This window comes from Cynocephalus volans, chromosome 9 (assembly GCF_027409185.1).
Source record: "Cynocephalus volans isolate mCynVol1 chromosome 9, mCynVol1.pri, whole genome shotgun sequence".
In the NCBI taxonomy this organism is placed as follows: domain Eukaryota; kingdom Metazoa; phylum Chordata; class Mammalia; order Dermoptera; family Cynocephalidae; genus Cynocephalus; species Cynocephalus volans.
Window position 1 is genome coordinate 58961499 of NC_084468.1, and position 26639 is coordinate 58988137.

Below are 26639 nucleotides of genomic sequence, written 5' to 3' on the forward strand. Positions count from 1 at the left end.
TCTTACATTTGACCAATATTCTGTGGGAAAATAATTTGTTGACTTAATGTCCAATTACCTAATATCACTTACTTTGCCATGTTTTATACATTACTGGCCATGTTTTTGCTTTGTAAATGGCCTGTTTATATTCTTCATTTATTCTCATATATGTCTGTTTGTCTTTTGATAGTAGTTCTCACTATACAATGAAAGCAAATCCTTCACCTGTTACAAACATTGTAGGACAGGTTTCATGGAAACTAATCCACCCTTCTATGCATCATTTAATAATAATATCTATTATGACACTATAATCATTCTACTGTTCTTTCAAATGTGTCAATTATGTAGATAAAATGTATAAAAATTTGGCTGTAAACTCCTTCTATAACTATCCTAGCATCAAAGTTTTAATTTATATTAAAACTAAGTGTATGCGTTAGATTGAAGAATGTTGTGAGACTTGCATGATGTTCTTCTTATCAATAAAGACAGCCAAGTTTTTGTCAACCTGGACCACTATGATCATAAAGTGCTTTCCTGATTTGTAGCTTTCAGGGGGATCTTGAGAATCCCTTGTGGTCTGATTTACCCATTTTCCGAAAAATCATATTTGTATCCTTTGTATTGCTAATAATTATGGTCAATCACACTGTGCCTAAGTTTAAAATAAAATGATGACTATATAACTTTAGTCCTACTAAAGGACTGAATGTTTTCATATTAGGGTAACGGGAGGGAAGGGACTATTGGCTACTGAAGAATAAGAAAAAATTAGACATGTTTAAAGTATGATATATAGACTATAATAATCATTATTTCAAAGTGTCCTTGTGAAGGATTGATTTCAGAACATATCCAAAAGGAACGTGATAAGTGATGCATTGTCTTGTTTGGAAAGAAATTGATATAACTACATTTGGAGAGAATGAAAACTGTGTAAGTTCCTTAAGAGCGCAGGTCCTATATTACCACAACCTGTCACTGAGACCTTGCATCTTTATCAAAGGCTGAAAATAAGAGTGAAAACATCAAGGTCAATATTCTTTATGGGCCATGAAAGAAGCAAAACAAGGCAGTGAAACAGATTTTTCCAAGTAGCTCAATTTTACAATAGGAAGCAGGCAGGAGTCATTACATTTCTAATTTCACATATATTCAACTAGGAAATGACTTAAGCTAGAAGAACGTAAAACTTCCTGCCGTGTCTTCTAGGCAAGAAGTGACATTGAGACTGGATGATACTGTATAAGCCAAGCAGTACTACTAGTCTCCCAAAACAAGGGGAAGGGTGAGTCCTTTCATTCTATTCTAACTATTCAGTGTTTTTCAGTAGAAGTTAAACCTACAAAATTCTACATCAAAATGAAGTAACAGTTTATTTATTCTCAAAACAATATTATCACTGTGAGCCGACTTCTTGGTGTTTTGTGCTCATGAACAAAGTGTGTCTAAATAATAGTTTTTAAATAATTTTTTGGTATAACTTGAGAATTAGAACAATATATGTCAATATAAACCTATGTAGTTTTAAAATTATTTCTCCCCACATTCATATTTCTCTTTGGCAGAAAATAGGTGTAACTTTTAAATGGGTAGTAAATACTGTGTAAATGAACTTGGACTTGATAAACCAAAACTGCAATTTTGTGTGTGTGTGTGTTTCATGAGGAATAGCATCTTACATCATAACATCATCTTGCTGTAATTAACTGGACGAGTCCCATGTGTTAGGTGTCCCAGGCTCAGGCCTCAGATAAAACTATTCCCTTTTTTTCTTCTTTCCTGTTTTAGAAAACTTCTGACAACACAACAGACAACACTTGGTGATGGCAAATATCACAGTTGCCACACAGGCCAGCAGGAACCCAATCACATCCAAAGAGTGGTACTGGACCCAGTTGAGGTCGTGGGCTGCAACCCGAAGGTGTTTTGCTCCTTTGTGGCGCATGACAAACTCAATCCAGAAGACTGCTCGATCTAGAGGCTTTGTGGGCTGATCGTGATTAATTCTTGATAACCTCATAATATTCTCTTTATATCTGAAGGATAAACATAAATACACCACTTTTGAAAAGAAGTTCATTTGCCTAAGCATATCAAGTCCATGAAAGGTTTTTGAAAAATGTCTACAAATGATTCAAAATAAATTTCATAGAATTCTTGTTAAAGTTATATATTTTTATTTGGGTCATCATAGAAAGTTTGGTTTTTCACTGTAATTTTCTCATTGACAAATATTTTTAAAAGTGAAAATGGAAGATCAGGAGGAAACATTAATTCCTTTGTATCTGAGGAAATATGAGCCATTCCAAATGCTATAAGTAAGACAGTGGAAATACAATTTGAGAATGATTATTTCAAAGTTTTTCAAAACAAATTGTGCCATGGTGGATAAAATGTCTCCTAAACAGTCTCTCTGCTTGTTCTCTTCTCCTCTTTCTTCTAATGTCTATTTTCCACTCAGTAGTCTGAATGATTTTTCTTTTTAAACAAATGTCAGACTATGACACTTCCCTGATCAAGATTTCTGTCTGGCTTCTCCTCACATTAAGAATAAAATTCAGATCTGTCCCTTGGACTACAACACCCTGCATGATCAGACACTGGCCACACTTATTCCTAACATTTTCCCCATGAACACTCTTGCAGGGACACTGGGCTTTTATTGCTCTTTTAAGGTACCAAATTTGTTCTCCCTTTAGCACCTTTACACTTTTTATTTCCTCTCTCCCTCTCTCAGAACATTCTTCCTTGCGACACCCCAACACTTGGCTCTAACTCTTTTTGAAGCCTCCTCTTAAATGTTACCTCTCAGAGAGGCTTTTCCTGGCCACATCAGGATAGCACTCCTAGGATTTCCTCTATTGTTTTAAGCGTATGTTTTGTCTGTATTCCTAGAATTTTAAAATACATTGTATCATCTAAAATAAAGTTTTAAGTATATAAAATGCAGAATATAAATGTACATACACTAGGTGAACAGCTCAAAATTAATCATGAAATGAAGAAACTAATGTACCTACTACTCAGATCATAAGATAGGGTGTCACAACCTGCCTAGTATTCCCTTCTTGTGGAACATTTTAGTCACTATTCCTATCATCAAATTAAGTGTTATCCTGTCTTCTAACACCATAAAATAATTTTGTTTATATACTTGAATCATATAGTATGTACTCATTTGTGTTTCTCTTTCATGTAGCAGTTGTTGGTTAATTCAATTACTGTGTAGTCATCCGTTGATTGACAATGCCAGAGATTATCTCTTCACCTTATTATAGATTCACTTTTGGGTTGTAAATTATTTCTGAACATTACTAACAATTCTGTTATAAACATCTTATTTTATGTTAACAGGATTACCTATGTATACATTTTTGATGGGTATATACCTAAGAGTAGAATTGCTGAGATAAAGGTGTATATGTGTTATGATTTTCTTGTTGACTACGAATTTTTTTAAAGTCTATTTTTAATTTCAAAAATTGAAGGGTGTAGTGATATATATATATAGATATATATGTGTGTGTATAATTTTGCGGGTGATTTGTAATTTATTTTCTGTACAGCTAGAGTATACACATATTTTATTATTTTGAATCTTTTCATGTTTACTGAATCTTGATTTAGGGCTCAGCGTGTGGCCAATTCCAAGCAACTATTTCATATACTCTTCAAAAATGTGTATTCCCAATGGATGTATATATACATATATACATGTATGTACAGATATATGTGCATACACATATGTACAAATGTATATATACATATATAGGAATTATTTCACATAGGTTACATTTGTTGCTTGTGTTCTTCAAACTTTTTATGTCCTTACTCATTATTTTGTCTTATTTTTAAAGTTTGTTTAGATTTAAAGTACTAGTCTATTCACATTTTGATACCGTCTTATTGCAAATTTTCTTTTCTTTGTCCAACCAGTGTTATGTTTATTTTCCAATTCCTTCTTGCCTTCTTTTAAAGTATTTTTTAATAATTCATTGTCCTACAAGTTTCCTCTTGATAAAGTATTTTAAAAGTATTTGTTTAGGTGATACCCTCCTCATATAATAATACTGACAATAGTAGTAAATGCTTAAGTGATGGTAGCTTTTCCAGGCATGGCATTTTCCACAACATTTCCTTTGGAGTGTGGACAAAATTAATTATTAAAGTGTTATTTTAGAAAAATTAAAAGCTTTTGTGCTTCAATGGGCATTATTATGAAAGTAAAAAGTCAATCCATCCAGAATGGGAGAAAATATTTGAAAATCATATATCCGATAAAGGATTGTATCCATAATAAAAATAACTTTTAAAAAAACAATAATATGAGAAACAAATAAATTTTTAACAAAAGACAAATGAGTAGAATAAATACTTCTTCAAGGAAGGTAGATGAATGGCAATAAGTGAGCAAACAGATGCTCAAATTTTAGCCTTAAATGAAATGCAATCGAGTCCTCAATGAAAGACCATTTTATACCCTTTAGAATGGCTATAATAAGACAGATGATAACAAGTGTTGGCAATAGGTTAGAGAGTTTGGAACTCTCCTGTAATGAATGGTGGTGGTAATGAAAAATGGTGCAAGTACTTTGAGAAATAGTTGGGCAGTTTTTCATAAATTTAAAGTTCCCATATGACCCAGCAATTTTACTGCTAGTATCTACCCAAAAGAAATAAAGGTAGATGTTCAAACAAAAATATGTATAGCAATGTTCATAACTGCCAAAAAATTAGAAACAACCAAAATATCCTAAACTAACAAATGGATAAATAAAATGTGATGTATTTATATTGTACTATATTATACAGCAATATAAAGAAACAATGTACTCATATGCATCAACAACATAAATGAAACAAAAATCAGTAAAGTTAAGTGAAAGAAGCCATTTACCAAACACCATAAGGGGTTTGGATTTATTTATATAAAATAACCAGAGAAGATAAGCTATAGAGGAAAAAAAAAAAAAAAATTGATATTGGCTCATGACTAGAGGGTTATGAGGAGTGACTTACAAGCCATTACAAGTATCTTTTGGCATGATAAAATGCCCTAAAATTATATTATATTATCGTGATGTCTTCATAACTCTATAAATATTGTAAATATATTTGGATTTTACACTTTTTGAAGGTGAATTTGTAGGTGAATTTTATGCTATGCAAGTTATATCTCATTATCAAATCTTTCAAAATATTGTTAATAATAAATATGAATTTTTGAAGAAGAAAAAAGTTTTGGAAATTTTAGGTGTTGAATTGAAATATTTTGATATATTTCTTCTAGTCCCTCATCCCTTTCTGCTGTGGATTCTATCATATTTTTAAAACTGTGTTCTTTTTATCATTTTCTGTGTAAGCTTAAAATTATTTTTGTGTAGAAAATTGTTGCACTAGCTGGTTACTCATTAAATGTGTGGGGCTAAATACAACTTTTGGTTGAAACTGAAAGTAGATTTCAGATTGGTTAAATTATGTATATTCTTTCTAACTTAGTCTGTTAAAAAGGGCACAACTGATACACACGGATGACCAGTGAACCTATCAATAAATACTACATAATAAAAAAAAGGTACTATACTCACAAAGGGTCATTAATGACTGTCTTCAATGCATTGAGCAAATCTGTACTTGACACTGTGTCAAAGTCCAGTCTAACAGCTGCTCCCTTGGCCATCATGCGGGCAATGTTATCAGGTTGATCTGCAAACAATGGCATGCCCACCATAGGGACCCCATGGTAGATCGCCTCGTAGACGCCGTTGCCTCCGCCATGAGTTATAAAAGCTTTGGTTTTTGGATGACCTAGGATTGGATGAATTTTAACAAAATCATTCATTAGGTCTTAGAAACACAGTGAGAAATGCATAATATTAGGCTGTAAAAGTTGCTGTGCTTTCTACATACATAAACAGATTATTATAACCATGAACTGCACTGAAATTACTTTTTCATGTATCTCAGAGGAAGAAGCACCTAAGCCCACAGGAGTGGTAAGTGAAGATTAGAAAAGGTGGTGTGTATGGAGGTTTCTCAAACAATTGCAGATAGATCTACCATATGACTCAGCTATTCCACTGCTGGGAATAGACCCAGAGGAATGGAAATCATCAAGTCGAAATTATACCTGTACTCCAATGTTCATTGCTGCACTATTTTCAATAGCCAAGGGTTGGAACCAGCCCAAATGTCCATCATTAGATGAGTGCATACGGAAAATGTTTTATATCTACACAATGGAATACTACTCTGCTATAAATAAGAATGAAATACTTCCATTTGCAACAATATGGATGGACCTAGAGAGAATTATATTAAGTGAAACGAGTCAGGCATAGAAAGAGAAATACCACATGTTCTCTCTTATTTGTGGGAGCTAAAAATAAATAAATAAATAAATACACAAACTGTGGAAGGGAGGGAAGAAGACACAACAATCACAATTCCTTGAACCTGTTACCACAAGTGAACAAATATGAAGTTGTTAGGAGAGAGGGGGGAGAGGAAGGGAGGAAGGAGTTTACGGTAATGGGTCACAATAATCAAGCACATTGTATATTGATAAATAAAATAAAATAAAATAAAATAAAATAAATACAATAAAAAAATAAAGAAAGAAAAGTTGGTGTGTGACTAGAAACTTGAAAAATGAGTACAGCATTGCTAGGGGACAGAGAAAAGCATATTCTGGATGAAAATAAAATCAAAATGTGCAAAAAATAAAATAAAATAAAGCATGTAAGAACATGTTCTCTTTTTTATTGCAATGTATTGATTTATACGTATTTGTGGGATACAGAGTTATACTTCAAAACTTGTATGCTATGTATGATGATGAAATCAGTGTCATTAGCATATTCCTCACTGAAAAACTTAATCATTTCTTTGTGATGAAGACATTTGATCTCCTGTCTTTTAGACATTTGATAATATGCAGTAAGTATTGTTAATTATAGATGCCTAGCTCGACTGTACAAACAACTATTTTTCCTGTCTAGCTGTTTTGTGTCCATTAACTGACTTCTCGCTACCCCTGTCCGCATTCCCCTTTTCTGCCTCTAGTAACCACAGGTACGAACGTGTTCTCTTAAAGGAATAGTGAAGTCCCTGAGTCTGATATGTCAGGTGTCCAAGCAGCCGGAAGTAAGTGGTGGTGGTGCTAGAATCAGAGGATGAACAGGCTACACTTTATTATGAATGAAATGTGTTATCACTTCATGATAAAGATGGTGGATTTTTTTCCCATAGAAAATGTAGTCACCAGTAATAGAAAAGAAACTGTTATTTGTCAATGTCATTTGAAATAACCCTGCAGTAGGGGAAAGGATAAGTATAAAGTCCTAGAAGTAGGACACAGGGAGAAAACCTGGAAGTTACTGAAAAATTCTCTGGGAGATGGAATTATACCTGAAGTAAAGGTACTTTGATTGTGTACATTAAGTACATAGCTGTGGAAAATAAAATGCCAACTCTTATAGGTTACCCTTTTTTCCCCAGAACTAGAAAATAAATATAAAGAAGATAGGCTGTATCTCTGAATTTTTCAATAATAAATGTTCAATCAATTTGCCTCCTGTTGAACTACTTTCACTCTAATTGGTTATTAGTCATATTTTCAGTATTTGTTCAACAGAGTCTCACCAAGAAGGTCATTCTGGGGGATCCACTTGTACAGTCGAGTGTTGGCTCCTAAAGTGTCTGGTTTCTTACCATCAAATCTCCATATAACCTGTTAGGTAATGAAAATATATTGTTCCATGAGTGGAACTCTAAAGTTATTGCATGTTAGAACTCTAAAGAGATTAACAAGTCATCCACGTACAGCACCTTGATATAAAAAATGAAGAAATGAGTACAAGGGATGTAAGTAATGAAAACCACTAAAAGTCTGGGCTAAAGAGAATTCCTACATTTCATGTAATTACTTATACAATAAATTGGAAATGTAATAAAATTATGGTGTTTCAAACATAGTAGCTTAGACAAATAAGACTATCAATAAAAAATTCAAGTGTTTAAGAAATTGTTAGGAAGCCATTATAATTCTAGGGTGAAAAACAATAGCACTTTAGTAATGTCCTACACACTTTTTAATATGTTTTACTAGCTGTCATCTTCTGTATTAGTCCATTTCTGTTGCTTATAACAAAGTACAGAACTGGATATTTTATAAAGAAAACAAAATTTATTGTTTACAATTTCTGAGCCTAGGAAGTCCAAAGTCCAGGGAACACAGCTAGAGAAAGTCTTGGTGGTGGTGACAGTGACCGCTCACATTGCAAGATGGTGGAAGCAGAGAGAGCAGAGAGACAGACTCTTCTCTCTCTTGTTTTAAAGCCCTCAGAACCATGCCCCTGACCACAATTTTTAATTCATTCACTACTTAACTGTCTTACAATCTAATTGTCTCTTCAAGGCTCTACCTTTCAGTTATCACAATAATATTTCCCACACTCTTAACAATCACAATGGGGGCCAAGTTTCTAATACATAAAACTTTGGGGACACAATTCAACCTTCAGTAAGTTTTGGGGAGACATAATTCAATTCATTATATCTTCCAAAGTTAATATTAATCCCTTTTTTTCTTTTTGAGCAAATTGGGAAGTAGCTCATTTATATCTAGTTGGTTCAGGAATTATACTCTTAGAGATTGACATTTTTTTTATTTACAGAAAAAATGTCCATGTAATCAGCTACTTGTTAGAAATAAATCTATGCCACAGAGTTAGTATTTATAATTTATTTAGATTACAAATTATTAAGCATTACTTTGAAGAAAATTTTAAAGTGGCAATTTTTGGTACATATTTAGACTATTATCAATATTACTGGTTTTGAAAATTTTTTAAGTGTAGAAAATAAAAGCACATTGGCAACTCATGAATAATAATACCACCACTGAAAAATCCACAATCATATGTTACTAAATTTTCTTCAACTGATCATTAACAATTAGATGGTGCATTGCAAAGTATTGGCAGCAGTGATAAATATGGTCTACTATAGCCATACCATTTCCACACCCAGCAACAAAATAAGGTACTGAGTTTGAATTCTAATGCAATCCTTATAAACTGGAGTATCATTTACAGGTTTTTACTTTCTATTTGCTATAGGAGTGTTAAAGTAACATCACGTTTTCAGCAAAAAATTAGCGTGGGTCAGTAGGAGAAAGCTATCTCAGATAGGAAGCCAAATAGGAATTCACAAATACACAAATATCACAGGTGTATTCTACATATTAAAAAATAAGTTCCTACTATATTTTAGGGAAGGGAGCATCTGAACTTCTTCCCATACCTGGCTTCCTTCTGTTTGACACTTTCTTCTAATCCCTTCTCCTTCCTCAATCTAGTGGAAGTGTTGATCTGATGCATAGCAACGCAGTCCTTACGGGGCCACATTTTATAATGCACAAGATCCACTTTAAGTCGAGGATCCTACCTTCACTCTTATTCTTACATCTTCCCGCTTTAGACATTGGTAGGGCCCAGTCCAGTAGGGCAGGCCATTTTTAATCTATCTTTAAATCTCCCTGGCTGCATGTTTACTTGAACTAGTGGTAGGTCAACCCAGGCCATCCTTTCTCTGAATAGAACCCTGAACAGCTGTGAGGAAAATAGAATAGTTTAGTTAGGCCCCCTTGCCTTGGGTCTGGTTTGGGGTACAGCACATTCTTTGTAAACAAGTTGTGTGGGGATGAAGTTAATGCACATGCACACCCATGTATCTTTTTTAGTTTGTTGCTATTGTGTGTTCTTCAGAGTTTGTGAAGCAATAGCTGGCCAGCAGAGAGTTCGTGTCTAAAAATTCAGCCTGTTTACTTTGGTGGCATCTGCACAGTTTTTCTTCGGACTTTGCTGGTAGCAGTTGAGTTTCTCTTTGGACTGCATTGCTCTTAGAAGTGTGTGTGTGCTGAATAAAGCTTACTGTTCCTTCAACCTAGGCTCCATGGACCTTTTGCCGGTTACCTGGCTCATAGACCTGTGTGTGAAGGGTTTGTGACCCAGTCCAGCCAATGGGCTTGAGAGGACTGTGAGCTCCAGAACCAGCCCCAGCTCTGCAACAGCACACCAGGTAGGCCTACTGCAAAATTTACAGGAAGTGCAAGATGCTGGATTACATGGTAATCCTAAAAAACAAGATGCATTTCACACATTTTACAATACATGATTATTGTTATTTAACTAGCATAGTTACTCATTAAAAGTTAACTATTTCCTGGTAACATCTAATGGAGAATATGGTAGGGCAGAATCTGGGGATTTCAGTGTACCTGACCCTGATACCAAAACTTCACCTGCATCTTTTAAATATACATCTATTTCTTTCTGAACATAATGTCAATCTCAAAGTTATTATCAGTCAAAAACATCCTCTGTACAATTTTATCATCTTCCATGTATATTTTTGTTTTTTAACTGATATTGGATATAATTAGAGCTATCCTAATAGTTGATCTTTCAGGTAGAAAGTTTCTATAGTTAGACCATTTACACAGTTTAAAGGACTCATTCAGTTGTTGACCTCCTTTAAGTCAATTTATCTAACCTTTTGCGGAATCTGAGCAAGAGCTGATGCAAACGCATTGGCCCTTTCTTCTGACATGTTACTGACCATCGACCCCAGAGTAAACACCACAACACCATGTTCTCCAGAGCTCTGAACAAAGTCCTCCATTTCCTGTAAAAAAAAAGAATTTGATCCATCACACACAAAAGAGCAGCAGCCTAGCAAAAACTACTGAAAGGATTGCTACAAACATCTAAGCAGAGAAAACAAGGAATTTGGAGTATTGGCTGTTTTTTAACTGACATTCTTTCAGTTTCTTAGAAAGGAGATGTGTAATATGAGAAAGTGGTCTCTATTATGCATATTTGTATAAATGTGTGTGTGTGTGTGTGTGTGTGTGTGTGTGTGTGTGTGTGTGTGTAAGGAAGAAAGAAATTAGAGCTGTTTCACAGTAGTCAGGGGAGATAATGTTAGAAATTAGTATACTCAGACACATCATATATATTATAATTAGTAACACAGGTTCATGGAAGTTGGCACCACTTGACTACAGTTCTTTATATTGGTAGTTCTACTAGAACACTTGTATTTTCTTCAGGCAGGTTTTCTTTTGAATGTCTTTTCAGTTTGGAGTCATTAGTGTTCTACTTTCCTGAATATGAGTACTGAGGAAACATTACTTGCAGTGGGGATAATTTTATGTCTATATTTCGCTTAGCTATGTAATCCTTTACACCTCACTTAAAGCTTGTCAGAATTTCCCAGCCTCCCTCCCACCCCAGCACACACAAAAGCCTGTATAAGCTGGAGATTAAAACTCACTGATATTCAAGAGTCTGGTATTGTGGTTTGGAATTTCTGTGAAATAATCCTGAGAGATTCATTTTTAACACAGAATTACATAGTCTGTAGTTATATAGTTGAATGTTCATATTTCTTAGGTTATTGTTTATGCATGCCACTTTTTTGTCCTGAAATCACACTGCAAAATTGACATTGTAGTAGCAGATGCTGTGTATAACTGGCTCTGAGGGTCCCTTATCATTACTGCACTGTATCCCACAGTGGGAAAGGTCCACCAGGCCTTTCTCAGGGGACATCTGGTCACCCCCTTGAGTAGTTCACTCACACTATATAAATATCCTGGTAAAACTGTGTTGATTTTCATGTATTAAGAATTATGATTCCCTATCTATGCCAATTTTTATATTTAAGTTTATTTTATACAAGACTAATTCTGCATTATTAATATGTTCTCCCACCAAAACAAACAAACAAACAAACAACAACAACAACAACAAAGAAACAAAAAGAAAAAGAAATATAGAGCAAATATTTTCCTGGAAATAATGCCGAATACTATGCTGAATTTCTTTTTATTTCCCTTTATTTTTGATTCATTATTTTATGTTTTCTTTCTGTAAGATCATGACCAACTTCTTCCAGTGTGAAAAGTATCCTTTCAGATACCATAATTGTTGGAGGGTAAAACTTCTTTTTAAAACCATTGTTTACAATATAAAGAAAAAACTTTACAATGTTTGTCCATGCAAACAATATATTACCAATTATTTTTCAAAAATATAATTTTAACATTATAACATTAGTTTTAATATGAGAGTCACTGTACTACTATTTCAGGTAGCATAGGAGCATCCAGTTATTCTGTGTATTTCCAGTTACCCACAGCCACATTTCATGTAACTTGTGTTCAATGTTTTGCCTCACTGGTTCACTCCTCAAAGCCTTCTTTTCTCCCCAGTAGTGAAGTAATACAACCTCTGTTTACAGATGCATCACTGACATGGACTGGTTGTTCTAAATCTGTGAGATCTTTATGAAAATAATGAAATACCAATGTTAAAAATTTTGTAACAGTATGAAAAATGTAAAAAAGGAAATAAAGTTTACACACACTCTCTGTCTAAAGATATTATTGGATTAAAATAAATGTGCTTTCATCCTGGTTTTTATTCTGCTTATATAACTCAACTTATACATGTGACATATATCTAGAAAACTTTAATCCTCTTATATACACTTTTCATCCTACAGCAAATTTGTCACCTTGATATATTTATCATTTTGCCCCTCAGGTTTTAAGTAAACTTATATAAGTATTATGGATGACAGTGTAATTAAACTTTTTTGGATAAAATGATTGTAATGGAGTAGTATGATATTTAGATTATTTCAAATATCTAGTTTTTGAATATCTGCCATAAATATTGAATCGGCACATATTGATTTATTTTTTCTCTATGTAATTTCATATATTTTGAAGTGAATGGCTCTCTGCATTTATAGAATGCCTGATGCATTTTGACAAATGTCTTATTCTTGTAAAATATTCAGAAATTTTCTGAGAATCTAACACATAATGGAAAAGCAAGTAATTTGGGTATCAATTACTTTATATACTAAAGAATTTGAGGAAAGTTTTCACATCTATTGACTTGGATTCAAATATCATTTCTGAAATTTAACAGCAGCTAGTATTAGTAATTACTATTACTGCTATTCATTCTCTTTGTCTGCCTTCTCATTTTACTGTCTTCTGTCTCCCACTATCACTATCAATTTCCCTTAAGGAAAGTTGACAAATCTTTCAAGAATAGGGTTAAGACACAGAATTTTTATTAACCTCAACCCAGCTTTCATCCCTTGTGGAAGTTACTATAGGTAATCTAAACAATTTGCATTCACTATAGCCATTGGGTTTAATTGTTGAATAAATCTAAGTTTTTTGTTGCTTCTAATAGGAAGATAAACCAAAAAAGAGTCTCTTAAGACATCATGTAACAGGGTAGTAAATAATGTTTACTTTGTATTTATGTCTTAAAAGTGTGATATCATTTAAAATATATTAGGTTCTTGTGGTCCTTTATAAGGAATATTATTCTATGGGTTCACAAAATTGTTTTCTAATTTTATTTTATTTTATTTTTTTTATTATTTTTATTTATTTATTTATTTATTTATTTATTTATTTTTTTTTTTTGATATACATTGTAGCTGATTAATGCTCCCCATCACCAAAACCTCCCTCCCTTTTCCCTCCCCCCTCCCCCCCAACAATGTCCTTTCTGTTTGTTTGTTGTATCAACTTCAAATAATTGTGGTTGTTATATCTTCTTCCCCCCCCCCCCAGTTTGTGTGTGTGTGTGTGTGAATTTATATATTAATTTTTAGCTCCCTCCAATAAGTGAGAACATGTGGTATTTCTCTTTCTGTGCCTGACTTGTTTCACTTAATATAATTCTCTCAAGGTCCATCCATGTTGTTGCAAATGGCAGTATTTCATTCGTTTTTATAGCTGAGTAGTATTCCATTGTGTAGATGTACCACATTTTCCGTATCCACTCATCTGATGATGGGCATTTGGGCTGGTTCCAACTCTTGGCTATTGTAAAGAGTGCTGCGATGAACATTGGGGAACAGGTATACCTTCGACTTGATGATTTCCATTCCTCTGGGTATATTCCCAACAGTGGGATGGCTGGGTCGTATGGTAGATCTATTTGCAATTGTTTAAGGAACCTCCATACCATTTTCCATAGAGGCTGCACCATTTTGCAGTCCCACCAACAATGTATGAGAGTTCCTTTTTCTCCGCAGCCTCGCCAGCATTTATCGTTCATAGTCTTTTGGATTTTAGCCATCCTAACTGGGGTTAGATGGTATCTCAATGTGGTTTTGATTTGCATTTCCTGGATGCTGAGTGATGTTGAGCATTTTTTCATATGTCTGTTGGCCATTTGGATATCTTCCTTAGAGAAATGCCTCCTTAGCTCTTTTGCCCATTTTTTAATTGGGTTGCTTGTTTTCTTCTTGTAAAGTTGTTTGAGTTCCTTATATATTCTGGATATTAATCCTTTGTCAGATGTATATTTTGCAAATATTTTCTCCCACTCTGTTGGTTGTCTTTTAACTCTTTTAATTGTTTCTTTTGCTGTGCAGAAGCTTTTTAGTTTGATATAATCCCATTTGTTTATTTTTCCTTTGGTTGCCCGTGCTTTTGGGGTCGTATTCATGAAGTCTGTGCCCACTCCTATTTCCTGAAGTGTTTCCCCTATGTTTTCTTTAAGAAGTTTTATTGTCTCAGGGTGTATATTTAAATCCTTAATCCATTTTGAGTTGATTTTAGTATACGGTGAGAGGTATGGATCTAGTTTCATTCTCCTGCATATGGATATCCAGTTATCCCAACACCACTTGCTGAAGAGGCAGTCCCTTCCCCAGTGAATAGGCTTGGTGCCTTTGTCAAAGATCAGATGGCAGTAAGTGTGTGGGTTGATTTCTGGATTCTCTATTCTATTCCATTGGTCAGTGTGTCTGTTTTTATGCCAGTACCATACTGTTTTGGTTATTATAGCTTTGTAGTATAGCTTAAAGTCAGGTAGTGTTATGCCTCCAGCTTTATTTTTTTTGCTGAGCATTGCTTTGGCTATTCGTGGTCTTTTATTGTTCCATATAAATGTCTGAATAGTTTTTTCCATTTCTGAGAAAAATGTCTTTGGAATTTTGATGGGGATTGCATTGAATTTGTATATCACTTTGGGTAGTATGGACATTTTCACTATGTTGATTCTTCCAATCCAAGAGCATGGAATATCTTTCCATCTTCTTGTATCCTCTCTAATTTCTCTCAGCAGTGGTTTGTAGTTCTCATTATAGAGATTTTTCACCTCCTTGGTTAACTCAATTCCTAAGTATTTTATTTTTTTGGTGGCTATTGTAAATGGGCAGGCTTTCTTGATTTCTCCTTCTGCATGTTCACTATTGGAGAAAAGAAATGCTACTGATTTTTGTGTGTTGATTTTGTATCCTGCTACTGTGCTGAAATCATTTATCAATTCCAACAGTTTTTTTGTAGAGGTTTTGGGCTGTTCGATATATAGGATCATGTCATCTGCAAACAGGGACAGTTTGACTTCATCTTTTCCAATCTGGATGCCCTTTATTTCCTTCTCTTCTCTGATTGCTCTGGCTAGTACTTCCAACACTATGTTGAATAGGAGTGGTGAGAGTGGGCATCCTTGTCTAGTGCCTGTTCTTAAAGGAAAAGCTTTCAGCTTTTCCCCATTCAGGATGATATTGGCAGTGGGTTTGTCATATATGGCTTTAATTATGTTGAGATACTTTCCCTCTATACCTAACTTATAGAGGGTCTTTGTCATGAATGAGTGCTGAACTTTATCAAATGCTTTCTCAGCATCTATAGAGATGATCATATGGTCCTTGTGTTTGAGTTTATTAATATGGTGTATCACATTTATTGATTTGCGTATGTTGAACCAACCTTGCATCCCTGGGATGAATCCCACTTGATCGTGATGAATAATTTTTCGTATATGTTGCTGTATTCTGTTTGCTAGTATTTTAGTGAGGATTTTTGCATCTATATTCATCAAGGATATCGGCCTGTAGTTTTCTTTTTTGGTTATATCTTTACCTGGTTTTGGTATCAGGATGATGTTTGCTTCATAGAATGAGTTTGGGAGATTTGCGTCCATTTCAATCTTTTGGAATAGTTTGTAGAGAATCGGTGTCAATTCTTCTTTGAATGTTTGGTAAAATTCTGCTGTGAATCCATCTGGTCCTGGGCTTTTCTTTGTTGGGAGCCTTCTGATAACAGCTTCAATCTCCTTTATTGTTATTGGTCTGTTCAAATTTTCTACGTCTTCACGGTTCAGTTTTGGGAGCTTGTGTGTGTCCAGAAATTTATCCATTTCCTCCAGATTTTCAAATTTGTTGGCATATAGTTGTTTATAGTAGTCTCGAATGATTCCTTGTATTTCAGATGAATCAGTTGTAATATCGCCTTTTTCATTTCTAATTTTTGTTATTTGAGTCTTCTCTCTTCTTTTTTTTGTTAGCCATGCTAATGGTTTGTCAATTTTATTTATCTTTTCAAAAAACCAACTTTTTGATTCGTTGATCTTTTGAATTGTTTTTTGGTTTTCAATTTCATTCAGTTCTGCTCTGATCTTAATGATTTCTTTCCGTCTGCTAACTTTAGGATTGGATTGTTCTTGTTTTTCTAGTTCTTTAAGGTGAAGTGTTAGGTTGTTCACTTGCCATCTTTCCATTCTTCTGAAGTGAGCATTTAATGCAATAAATTTTCCCCTCAATACTGCTTTTGCAGTATCCCACAGGTTTTGGTATGATGTATCATTGTTTTCATTAGTTTCAATAAACTTTTTGATTTCCTGCTTGATTTCTTCTTGGACCCATATGTCATTAAGTAGAATGCTGTTTAATTTCCATGTGTTTGTATAGTTTCCAGAGTTTTGTTTGTTATTAATTTCTAGTTTTAATCCATTGTGGTCTGAGAAGATACATGGGATAATTCCAATTTTTTTGAATTTATTGAGACTTGATTTGTGACCTAATATGTGATCTATCCTGGAGAATGATCCATGTGCTGATGAGAAGAATGAATATTCTGAGGTTGTTGGGTGGAATGTTCTGTAGATATCTGCCAATTCCAATTGGTCTAGAGTCTTGTTTAGATCTTGTGTTTCTCTACTGATTCTTTGCCTAGATGATCTGTCTAATATTGACAGTGGAGTGTTCATGTCCCCTGCTATTATGGTATTAGTGTCTATTTCCTTCTTTAGGTCTAATAGAGTTTGTTTTATAAATCTGGCTGCTCCAACATTGGGTGCGTACATATTTATGATTGTTATGTCTTCTTGATGGATCAGTCCTTTTATCATTAAGTAGTGTCCCTCATTGTCTCTTTTTATGGTTTTTAGTTTAAAGTCTATTTTGTCAGATATAAGAATAGCCACTCCAGCTCGTTTTTCTTTTCTGTTTGCATGGTAAATCTTTTTCCATCCTTTCACTCTTAGTCTGTGTGAATCTTTATGGGTGAGGTGGGTCTCTTGTAGGCAGCATATAGTTGGGTCCTGCTTTTTGATCCAGTCAGCCAGTCTGTGTCTTTTAATTGGGGAATTTAAGCCTTTAACATTAAGAGTTGTTATTGAAAGGTGTTGATTTATTCCTAGCATTTTATTGGTTGTTTGGTTGTCTTAGGTGTCTTTTGTTCCTTGCTTTCTGATTTACTGTTTGGTTTCTTTGTTTGTTGGTTCCTTAGGTTGTAGATAGTGTTTTTGTTAGCTTGTTTTCTCTTCACGAATGCCATTTTTATTGTACTAGCGGGTTTAGATTTTTCTTAGGTTTTTATGGCAGTGGTAGTTATTTTTCAGGAACCAAACCCAGTACTCCCTTGAGGATTTCTTGTAAGGGTGGTCTTGTGGTAGTGAACTCCCGCAGTTTTTGTTTGTCTGAGAAATATACTATTTGCCCCTCATTTCGGAAGGATAGCCTTGCAGGGTAGAGTATTCTTGGCTGGCAATCTTTGTCTTTTAGTATTTTGAAAATATCATCCCATTCCTTTCTAGCTTTTAGGGTTTGTGATGAAAAGTCTGATGTTAACCTGATTGGGGCTCCCTTATAGGTGATTTGACGCTTCTCTCTTGCAGCTTTTAAGATTCTCTCTTTGTCTCTGAGTTTTGCCAATTTGACTATGACATGTCTTGGAGAAGGCCTTTTTGGGTTGAATACGTTTGGAGATCGTTGAGCTTCCTGGATCTGAAGATCTGTGATTTTTCCTATACCTGGGAAGTTTTCTGCCACTATTTTGTTGAATATGTTTTCAATGGAATCTCCATTTTCCTCCCCTTCTGGAATACCCATGACTCGGATATTTGAGCGCTTGAGGTTGTCTGATATCTCTCTCAGATTTTCTTCCATGTCCTTGATTCTTTTTTCTTTCTTTTTGTCTGCTTGTGTTATTTCAAACAGCCCATCTTCAAGTTCAGAGGTTCTCTCTTCAACTTCGACAAGCCTGCTGGTTAAACTCTCCGTTGTGTTTTTTATTTCGCTGAATAACTTCTTCAGTTCAGCAAGTTCTGCTACATTTTTTTTCAGGACATTGATTTCCTTGTATATTTCCTCCTTCAGATCCTGTATACTTTTCCTCATTTCATCATGATGTCTAGCTGAGTTTTCTTGTATCTCATTCAGTTTCCTTAGAATTATCACTCGAAATTCCTTGTCAGTTATTTCAAGGGCTTCTTGTTCTATAGGATCTAGAGTATGAGATTTATTAACTTTTGGTGGTGTACTTTCTTGATTTTTTGTATTTCTGGTGTCTTTTTTTTGGTGTTTATTCATTGTGGCAGGGGGTTTCACAGCCCACCGGTTTGAGACTAATGACTAACTAGGATGTTGCTGTGGTTGCCAATTTAGTATGGCTCCCGCCGTTACTGCTCAGTTGGCCTCTAGTGTCTTGTGTGTGTGGTTGCCTCGGGTCTTGGGCTTCTCCGGGGATCCACCTTTCTGGTCAGCTTGTACTCTGCTGGGCTGGTGGATCACGTACCACAGGGTGTGTGATCTCTGTTGAGCTTTCACTTTCTGTACAGGACTTCTCCCCGTTCGGTGTGCTCTGGCCCAGGCTGTTAGATCGTGCAGTGGCGACCCCACCGGGTGTGTGGTTTCTGTCGAGTCTCCGCCTCCCTGGCCGCACGTCTCCCCCCTCTGTGCACACTGTGCTGGGCTGGGGCGTGTCTTCTGCCCCCCTCGTCTATCAGCTGGGCCTTCAAGACCCTGCTCAGCACCGCCTCGCCCAGGAAGTCTACCAGGTTTCTGCTAGGCACAGACAACCGGTCTCTCTGGGTGCCTTTGTAGCACTGTGTAGATCTTTCTCGGGTCTTGTTCACCTTTGTATCCCCCCGGTATAAACCGAGTCTAGTGCCCGGCTGCAGCCTGCTCTCCGGCAGGTTCAAGCGGACCTGGGAACTCTCCTACCACACTATTCCCAACCAGAAATTCGTTAGGCTTTTTTCCAAACTGGTGGTTGCAGAGATGGTATCTGCCTCCCAGTAACAGGAAGTTTACCGGGGCGGAGTCCAGGGTGTGGTGGAGTGACAGTCCGCCCGCCTGTACTTCCTAGCCCTCCCAACACTGGTCGGGACCCCCCACACCCCCGCCAGAGAACCGCGGAGGGAGTGGGAGAGGAGGCCGGCCCGCAGGGTCCGGGAAGCCCCGCGCCAGGCCAAGCAAATGGGCTCAGTGATGGCGGAGCAGGGCGGAGCTGCCCGCACCTGGGAAAATGGAGGCAGCACCGGGGCAGTGAGTGGCCTGGTGGTGCAGGCGGGGAGTCGCGTGGGCATTCACCCCCCGAACAGAGCTGTGCCAGGGATCACTCACAGTGCTGTGCCAGGTCGGGCGCTCGCTCTGTCTCTGGTTTGTTGCCTTCCGTGTTCTCGGCGCTGCCGCCTCGGGCTGTTCAGTCGCGGCGCCGCTAGGGCGCTCCCAGGAATCTTCTTTAATGCCGGCCTGAAACCTCGAATCCTGAATAGGGCAGCTGGCTGCCTTCAGTGCGGCCCCAGCCTCCGGGATCCTGGCTGCATCCACAGCAGCCCTGGCGCCGTGTTCCCTGTTTCAAGACTCGCTTTTGCAGCTAAGAATCAGTTCTTTTCCTGCTCCACACTTCAAAGCTGTTGCCTGTAAATGAGGCAGCCTCTCCTGCTGGGGGCAAAGTGGCGTTGAGCCCCCACGACCGGCCAGCAGCAGCAGTCCTCCCTCAAGAGATGGCCAGAGGAAGGTCCACAAGTTTCCCGGCTGCCTGAGGCCCAGTGGCCACCTTTTCCACCTCTGCTACTCCGCGCCAGCCGCCGCAGCCGCCGCCATCTTGAAACTCCTTGTTTTCTAATTTTAAAGGAAATACTGTTTTCGGTTTAAAGTTGTGGTAATTATTTCGTCTTTATTATATACATAGATCACATTTTTCTGTTCTGCTTCTGTCAGGAAGCTATGAAGTTGAGGCCCAAGTTCCTCAGAAGAGCTTTACAGAGTCATCCTACTGTCACAGTATAAGAGAAAACACATCTGCTCTAATAGAATAAACCATCCTTTTTATGCTCTAAGATGTAACTCACTGGGATTTCAGTGAGGAATTGTTTAAATGCATGAGAGGAATCTAGTAAAACTTGGTTTGGCTCCCAATATTTTGGGTGCACACATTTACAGTGTTGAGAAATGGTTCTACTTTAAGGAGGAATACTGGTAAAGATTCTCAACATTTACAATATTTGTTTAGCATTTCAACTTGCTCCTATGACTCCAAAACTCATGTATCTACTTTTATATAAGTCTACATGATAATTGGTCTCTAGGACTTTGCTAAAGAATGTCACCTTGATGTGTTGGATAAGGAGTTCCTATTAAATGAAGAATTATATCTCAGTTGGCTGGCACATATTAGGTAATTAATAATATTAGCAATATAACAAGAAACAGTAGTACAAAATTAAAAATATTTCTAGATCACTGATTATGTGCTAGAAACATATTAAATATTTTCTTGTATTAACTAGTTTTTTTCTCACATAATACAGCATAAAGTTAGTGTTACTATTGTAAAAGTAGACCTACCTATCTCTTTCAACTTTCTTATTCATTTTTTCACCATTTGTTGCCCAAACTCTTACAACAATCTCCAAAATAGTACTACTTTCCAGTGTTGTCCCATTTCAGCCCAATCCAGTGACTGCATCTTGAAACTTTTTCAGGAAATGAAATCTCATCATATTTCTCCATTTCTAAACTATTTTTGCTAGGTCCCCAATACATACCTTTAACAGATAGTTTGAATATTTATGTGGCTCCAACATACTGCTCCAGCATCATTTGCCTCTTTACTTCTTCCTCCCCTCCTCTTCCTTCCTCTTATTCCTGAAATTATTCAGGTTTCAACTAAATATCAATGATTCAGGGTTACTTTGTATAATCTCTTCTGGAGGCTTCCTTAGCATTGTGGTCTTTCCTTATGATAAAACTTTATCACACTTTTTTTTTTAACACCTGCCTATTGTCTGTCTTTGAAAGTAGAATGCAAGGTGTGTGGGGGCAGAAACTGTCAACTTTGTTTCTCAGAATATCCAATATTCACCTCTGGAGTAAGCTAGTCACTTTACAAATTTTCTTTGAATGACTGACTGATAGTTTTTATGTTTTGCGTAATGAATTGCGAACTCTTATGTCAAAGTATCCAAGGCATTCCTCTTTACTTTATAGTGATAATGAAATCCATATACTTGTGAATTATGACTTTCTAAATGGAGATCACTTTGCCCCATTTCTGTTATGTCTTTCATTGTGAGTCAGATATTCTATATGAAGAATATACAGTTATTCCCACTAAAAGTGCAAAGCAAACAGAAGAAAACCAACAGATATGTGTGTCATTACCTTAGGAAGGGGTTTGGCAGGTTTGCAGTGGAATCCTCCCACAAAATCAAAATTTGGTAAGAGTGGGCGAGGAAAATCAAAATCCCAATAGCTTCGAATTAGCCATATTTCAGCTTTTGCCATTGTCTCTAATAACACAGTGGGTCTTCCTGAGGGGAAAAGAGATAACAAAGAATCAATAACACAAGAGAATTGTTACATAATATACCAGGGAATTTCCTGAAAGAAGTAGAATAATGTAGACAAAGTATCTGTTTTGATAAAAAAAAATGCACATATATTTATAACATTTTATTTTCAGGTATTACATAAATTTCAGGTATATATAAATGGGAAAGTGTTAGAATTGTGAGAGGAGACCACTTCTCTAATGTCATATCAGCATATTCACAATCATGAACAGTTATTACAATAAAGGAGTAAAAAATTAAACATGCATTTGTTTACTCTCTATAAATGCAATAATAACAGATATACACTTAAACAATTCTTTCAGTTCCACAATACATTAATCCTACCGCACCCATATAAATGACATCATTAAGAAGAAATCAATCTAGCTTTTACAATTTATCAAGCTAGTAGTTTGATCTTTGGTTCTTCAACTGAATTCATAGTTTTCTTAGAGTATGACTGAATTTTTTGTACTTGTTGCTGCTTTTGGTGCATGTTAAGATCACAATAATATTAGTTTTTAAAGTGAACGTATTTGCAAATGACCATTGGAACATTTTACGGATTTATAGAAATAGATTTGTGCTCACCCTTAATTTGGCTCAATTTTCCTTAATGAAGAGACACAATTTAAAAAGGTAACATAATAACAGGAATGGTTACACTTCAACAATATTTTAGGCCATAAAACAAATGATTTTCAAGTCCTCATTGAGGGAATGTAGCAATATTAGAAGCCTCAAATTAGACCTTTCTGTGTCTTGAATGAAGCCCTTATACCTCTCAACTGTGAGGGTCTTTCTTGTAATATGAGAAAATATTTCAATTTCTAATTAAGGAAACTAAAGTGTACAAGAAGAAACAATTTCCTCAATGCCTCATAAATAAGTAGTTGTGCTAGAAACACGTGTTACTCCTCAATCTACATGTTTCCATTCATAAAGAGGCATCTTCATGTATCTAATGACTTGTTTTAAAGAAGAAAAAACATATAGTAAAATGGATATCTGATTGCTTAAAGAAATCCTAAGAGCTTTCATTTTTAGGGTTGTGACTTCCTGGAGTATCCTGTCATGTGATGTCCACAGGATTCTAACTGACCCTATAATGTCAGCCTTTCCATAATGTTTGTGAGATTGATACATCATCTTATATTTCCATTTCATCATTTCCCTTAAAAAACACACTCCTCTGACTTTATATTTATACAAACTCACCTTCAAAGGCATAGGAATCTTAGGACTTCCCAACACCTATTAAAGACATTACTTACCTAGTACTTCAGTGTAAAACTGATCCCACTCCTTCATATTAAATGTCTGGAACCAAAAGTTAAAATAAAGGGCAAATATCATATTTTTTATCCTCTCCATGAATGTCATCTGATCACTTAATTCTGAAAGAACAAAAGGAGCATAAGAAGGAGGGAATAGAAGTCCTCCACCATGCATTTCCAGTGTGTACCCAGGAGAGAAGCGGAGACTGTACACAAAGGGTATTTTAAGTATCTCAGCCAGCAGCTCACCACAGGGACCAATGGCATCCGCAAAAACAACATCAAACTTTGATTCTTTTAGTTTTCTCATAAGTTTCTTGTTCAAAACTGCATCTTTACACATATTTCTAACACAGTCAGAAAAATCCCACATGACTTCTTGCATTTCTGAAAGATGTAACCAAACTCTATCTTTTGGAATACATTCCCATTTTTTGACCACCGTCAAGATAAATGCCTCAAAACCATCTCTACTTAAAGATGTAGGATAAACTTCAAATTTAATAGTTGATGTTTTGTTGGGATCAACATGAACGGAAGCTGAAGATGTTAGCACAGTCACCTCATGCCCTCTCTGTCCAAGTTCATCCAGGATTGTCTTCATATTCATCCAGTGGCTGTATTCTGTGGGCCACACCAGCACCTTTCCACAACTTCCAGAGCTAAAGTAACAACTCACTTGTAGCAGCAGCAGAACTGAAGTCCATTTCATAGACATACTGAGCAATGTAATGTTTCTTTTCCAGTTTCTGTTCCTCTCCAGCATTCTCATGCTTATATCCAAGAAGAAATCAATCAAGAAGTTAAAATGTAACTAAAGGACTCTAAGTAAATACATTATATAAATAGTCTGAGGATGAAGATGGCAAATGAACAAACCCAACCTACATGATCTCATGCTTACACAAGTGTGTTTAATGTCTCTTTTGTGTTTATAGGTGATAGCTAAGATCAATGACCTTGAATGTACCAGTCTTTTGCCTTATGCAATATAATATGTCAGTACTGCCAAGTGAGAGACTCTCGTGTCCGTTGTCTACCTGAGACAACACTAGAGATAAAAGTAATTATAAAGCCAAATCAGCATTGTTTATATTTCATGGTTTAAGGACTTTTTTTGCTAAAACATTGTTGATATAATTCAGTAATCCTGTAATTCACCAATTATGGTGTAAAATTCAGTGCTTTAGAGTGTATTAATAGAACTGTGCATCCACCACAACAATCTGTTTTAGTGCATTCTTACCTACCCAGAAGAAACTCTGTATACTTTAGCCTTTGTCTCCCCAACTGAGTATCTCCGTCCCCTCTGCCCTGAGCAGCCACCAATCTAATTTCTGTCTCTATAGATTTGCCTATTCTGAATATTTTTTGTAAATGGAGGCATGCAATATAAGGATGCATCAAAGGTTCCATGGAAAATGAAATTAAAATATAATGTAGATCTTTCCACGAACTTTTTGAGAACCCCTTGTATATGGTCTCTTGTGACTGGTTTCTTTCAATGAGAATTTTTTTTTTTTTTAACAATTCATCCACACATGGCATATATCCAGAGTTTATTTCTTTTGGTTTCCAAGGAGTATTCCATAGTAGGATATACACATTGAACTTATTCTTTCATCCATTGCTGGACTGTCCCGGCCCACGGGATATTCAACGCAGACCCTGGAGGGGGGAGTGGGAATTGGATGGGACAAGAGAAATGGAGACAAGACAGTATTCTGATCAAGTCTCGTTTATTAGCCAGAAGGTCACAGCTTATATACATGGCAGGAGGGAATCAGCAGATAAGGAAGTATGCAGATGTTTTCTGGGAGAAATCACAGGGCAAATCTTTCCAGGAAATGGAACATTTCTCAGCTATCTAAAGCAAAGCAGCGGTGATCTACGCCTAGGGCTGTGCAAGCAGTAAGAAGGAGAAAAAAGGAGGAGAGGTCACAGCATTTATATCTTTAGTGTCAGAGGGCTATTGGCAGGGCTTCATGACCCTGGGCAGGCTATGACTGAGCTCTTTGGCTCCGGACACTGGACATTGATTTTTCTCCAATTTTTCAATATTATGGTTGGTGTTGTTTATTAATATTCATGCATAATCTTTGTGTGGACATGTTTTCAATTCTCTTGTGTATGTACCTACAAGTGGAATGACTAGGATTGAAAGTAGATTAAACTGTATGTTTAATGTTCTCAGTAATTGTTAGACTGTTTTCCAAAGAAGCTGCACCATATTCCATTCCCACCAGCAATTTCTGAGGATTGTAACTTCTTGACATCTTTGCCATCATTTGTTTTTACATGTCTTTTGGTTATATTCACGATAGTGGGTGTGGAATATACTATAAAGCTTATGTACTTCACAGGGCCTGGTTTTCCAAAGCCTTGCAGTTTCAAATACTGACCTTGCAAGGACCGGAAATTTTCCTCAGGCTGTAAGTCTCTGTTGCAAGATAAGAATTGTGGCATAGCAGGTTGCTGGCTCAAAGACAGACTAGTTACTGATTGTTATGTAAACATACTGAGAAATTGCTATAAGAAGGAATGTTTGCTAAAATCAAGCTTGTGTTGATAAGGCCACTAAATTGCCTTACTGGAATGTCATCTGGCTTGTTTTACTGAAAGTTACCAGCCTATATTGTTAAACTATAATCCCACCTTTGTTCTCTTCCTGTAACTTCCTGGTCTGGAAAATAAATGCTGGAAGAGAACCCCAATTTGGGGTTAATTTCCCAAATGGAGGGGTTGGCTCTCGCTTGAGCATTCCCAGTGAAGTTAACCATTTTGGGGCATCTCACTGCTCAGAATAGATGAGCTTTGAGTAATCCTTTGCATCTCCATCACCCAGGGGAAGTGGGTTGACAAATCCATGGGGGGCAAAGCAATGCAAAGCAACAAGTGGGAATAATGTGGTAGTCCATTATGGTTTATATGTCCTTGATGTTGGGATTTGTTTCATGTGTTTAATAGCCATTGTATATTTTTCTGAAGATATTTTTATTTAGATACTTTGCACATTTTTGACTTGGTTATTTCTCCTTTTCTTATTGTGGTGTATGTATTTATATAGAATTTAATAATAAGTTTACATGTTTAGATACAACATGTTTAGATACCATTGGATGTATTATTTCTAATATATTCTCCAATTGTGTGGGTTATCTTTTCACTTTCTTGATCATGTCATTTGAAGCAAGACAAAAGTTTTAATTTAGATAAATTCCAATTTATCTTTTTCAATTTGGTTGATTTTGCTTTTAGTGTCATATTTAAGAAGCTGTTTCCAAATAGAAAGTCACAAAGATTAGCCCCTAAGTTTTGGTTTTAGAGATTTATAATTCAAGCCCTTATATTGTTTGTTTGTCTTTATCTATTTTGAGTTTATTTTTCAACATGGTTTGAGGTAGGGGGTCCAGTTTCATTC

General features: G+C 36.0%; 1 protein-coding gene across 5 annotated transcripts; it reads right to left on the reverse strand.

Annotated features, from left to right (window-relative positions):
• Window positions 1-1744: 1744 nt before the first annotated feature.
• Window positions 1745-23939, reverse strand: LOC134385543 (UDP-glucuronosyltransferase 2B4-like). Of its 5 annotated transcripts, XM_063107220.1 has the most exons (7): window positions 23626-23936; window positions 23216-23274; window positions 21769-21917; window positions 10546-10677; window positions 7633-7720; window positions 5577-5796; window positions 1745-2024 (listed from the first exon to the last, which is right to left on the reverse strand). In XM_063107220.1, the coding sequence occupies exons 1-7, from the start codon at window positions 23934-23936 to the stop codon at window positions 1745-1747; spliced, it is 1239 nt and encodes a 412-aa protein (XP_062963290.1). The 5 variants fall into 5 exon arrangements, with proteins under 5 accessions (XP_062963290.1, XP_062963292.1, XP_062963289.1 ...); XM_063107222.1 differs by having other exon boundaries at window positions 23216-23939; XM_063107219.1 differs by lacking the exon at window positions 23216-23274 and having other exon boundaries at window positions 23468-23936.
• Between the last annotated feature and the right edge of the window lie 2700 nt (window positions 23940-26639).

What these genes read in the sequence shown, in the direction of transcription:
- LOC134385543 (XM_063107222.1), bottom strand. Translation starts at nt 23,936, where the DNA reads ATGTCTATGAAATGGACTTCAGTTCTGCTGCTGCTACAAGTGAGTTGT. An exon ending in TTGCTCAGATTCCGCAAAAG is followed by an intron (nt 7,721 to 10,545) that starts GTTAGATAAATT and finishes ATTACCTAACAG; the next exon opens with GTTATATGGAGATTTGATGG. An exon ending in ACAGTCATTAATGACCCTTT is followed by an intron (nt 2,025 to 5,576) that starts GTGAGTATAGTA and finishes TTTATCCTTCAG; the next exon opens with ATATAAAGAGAATATTATGA.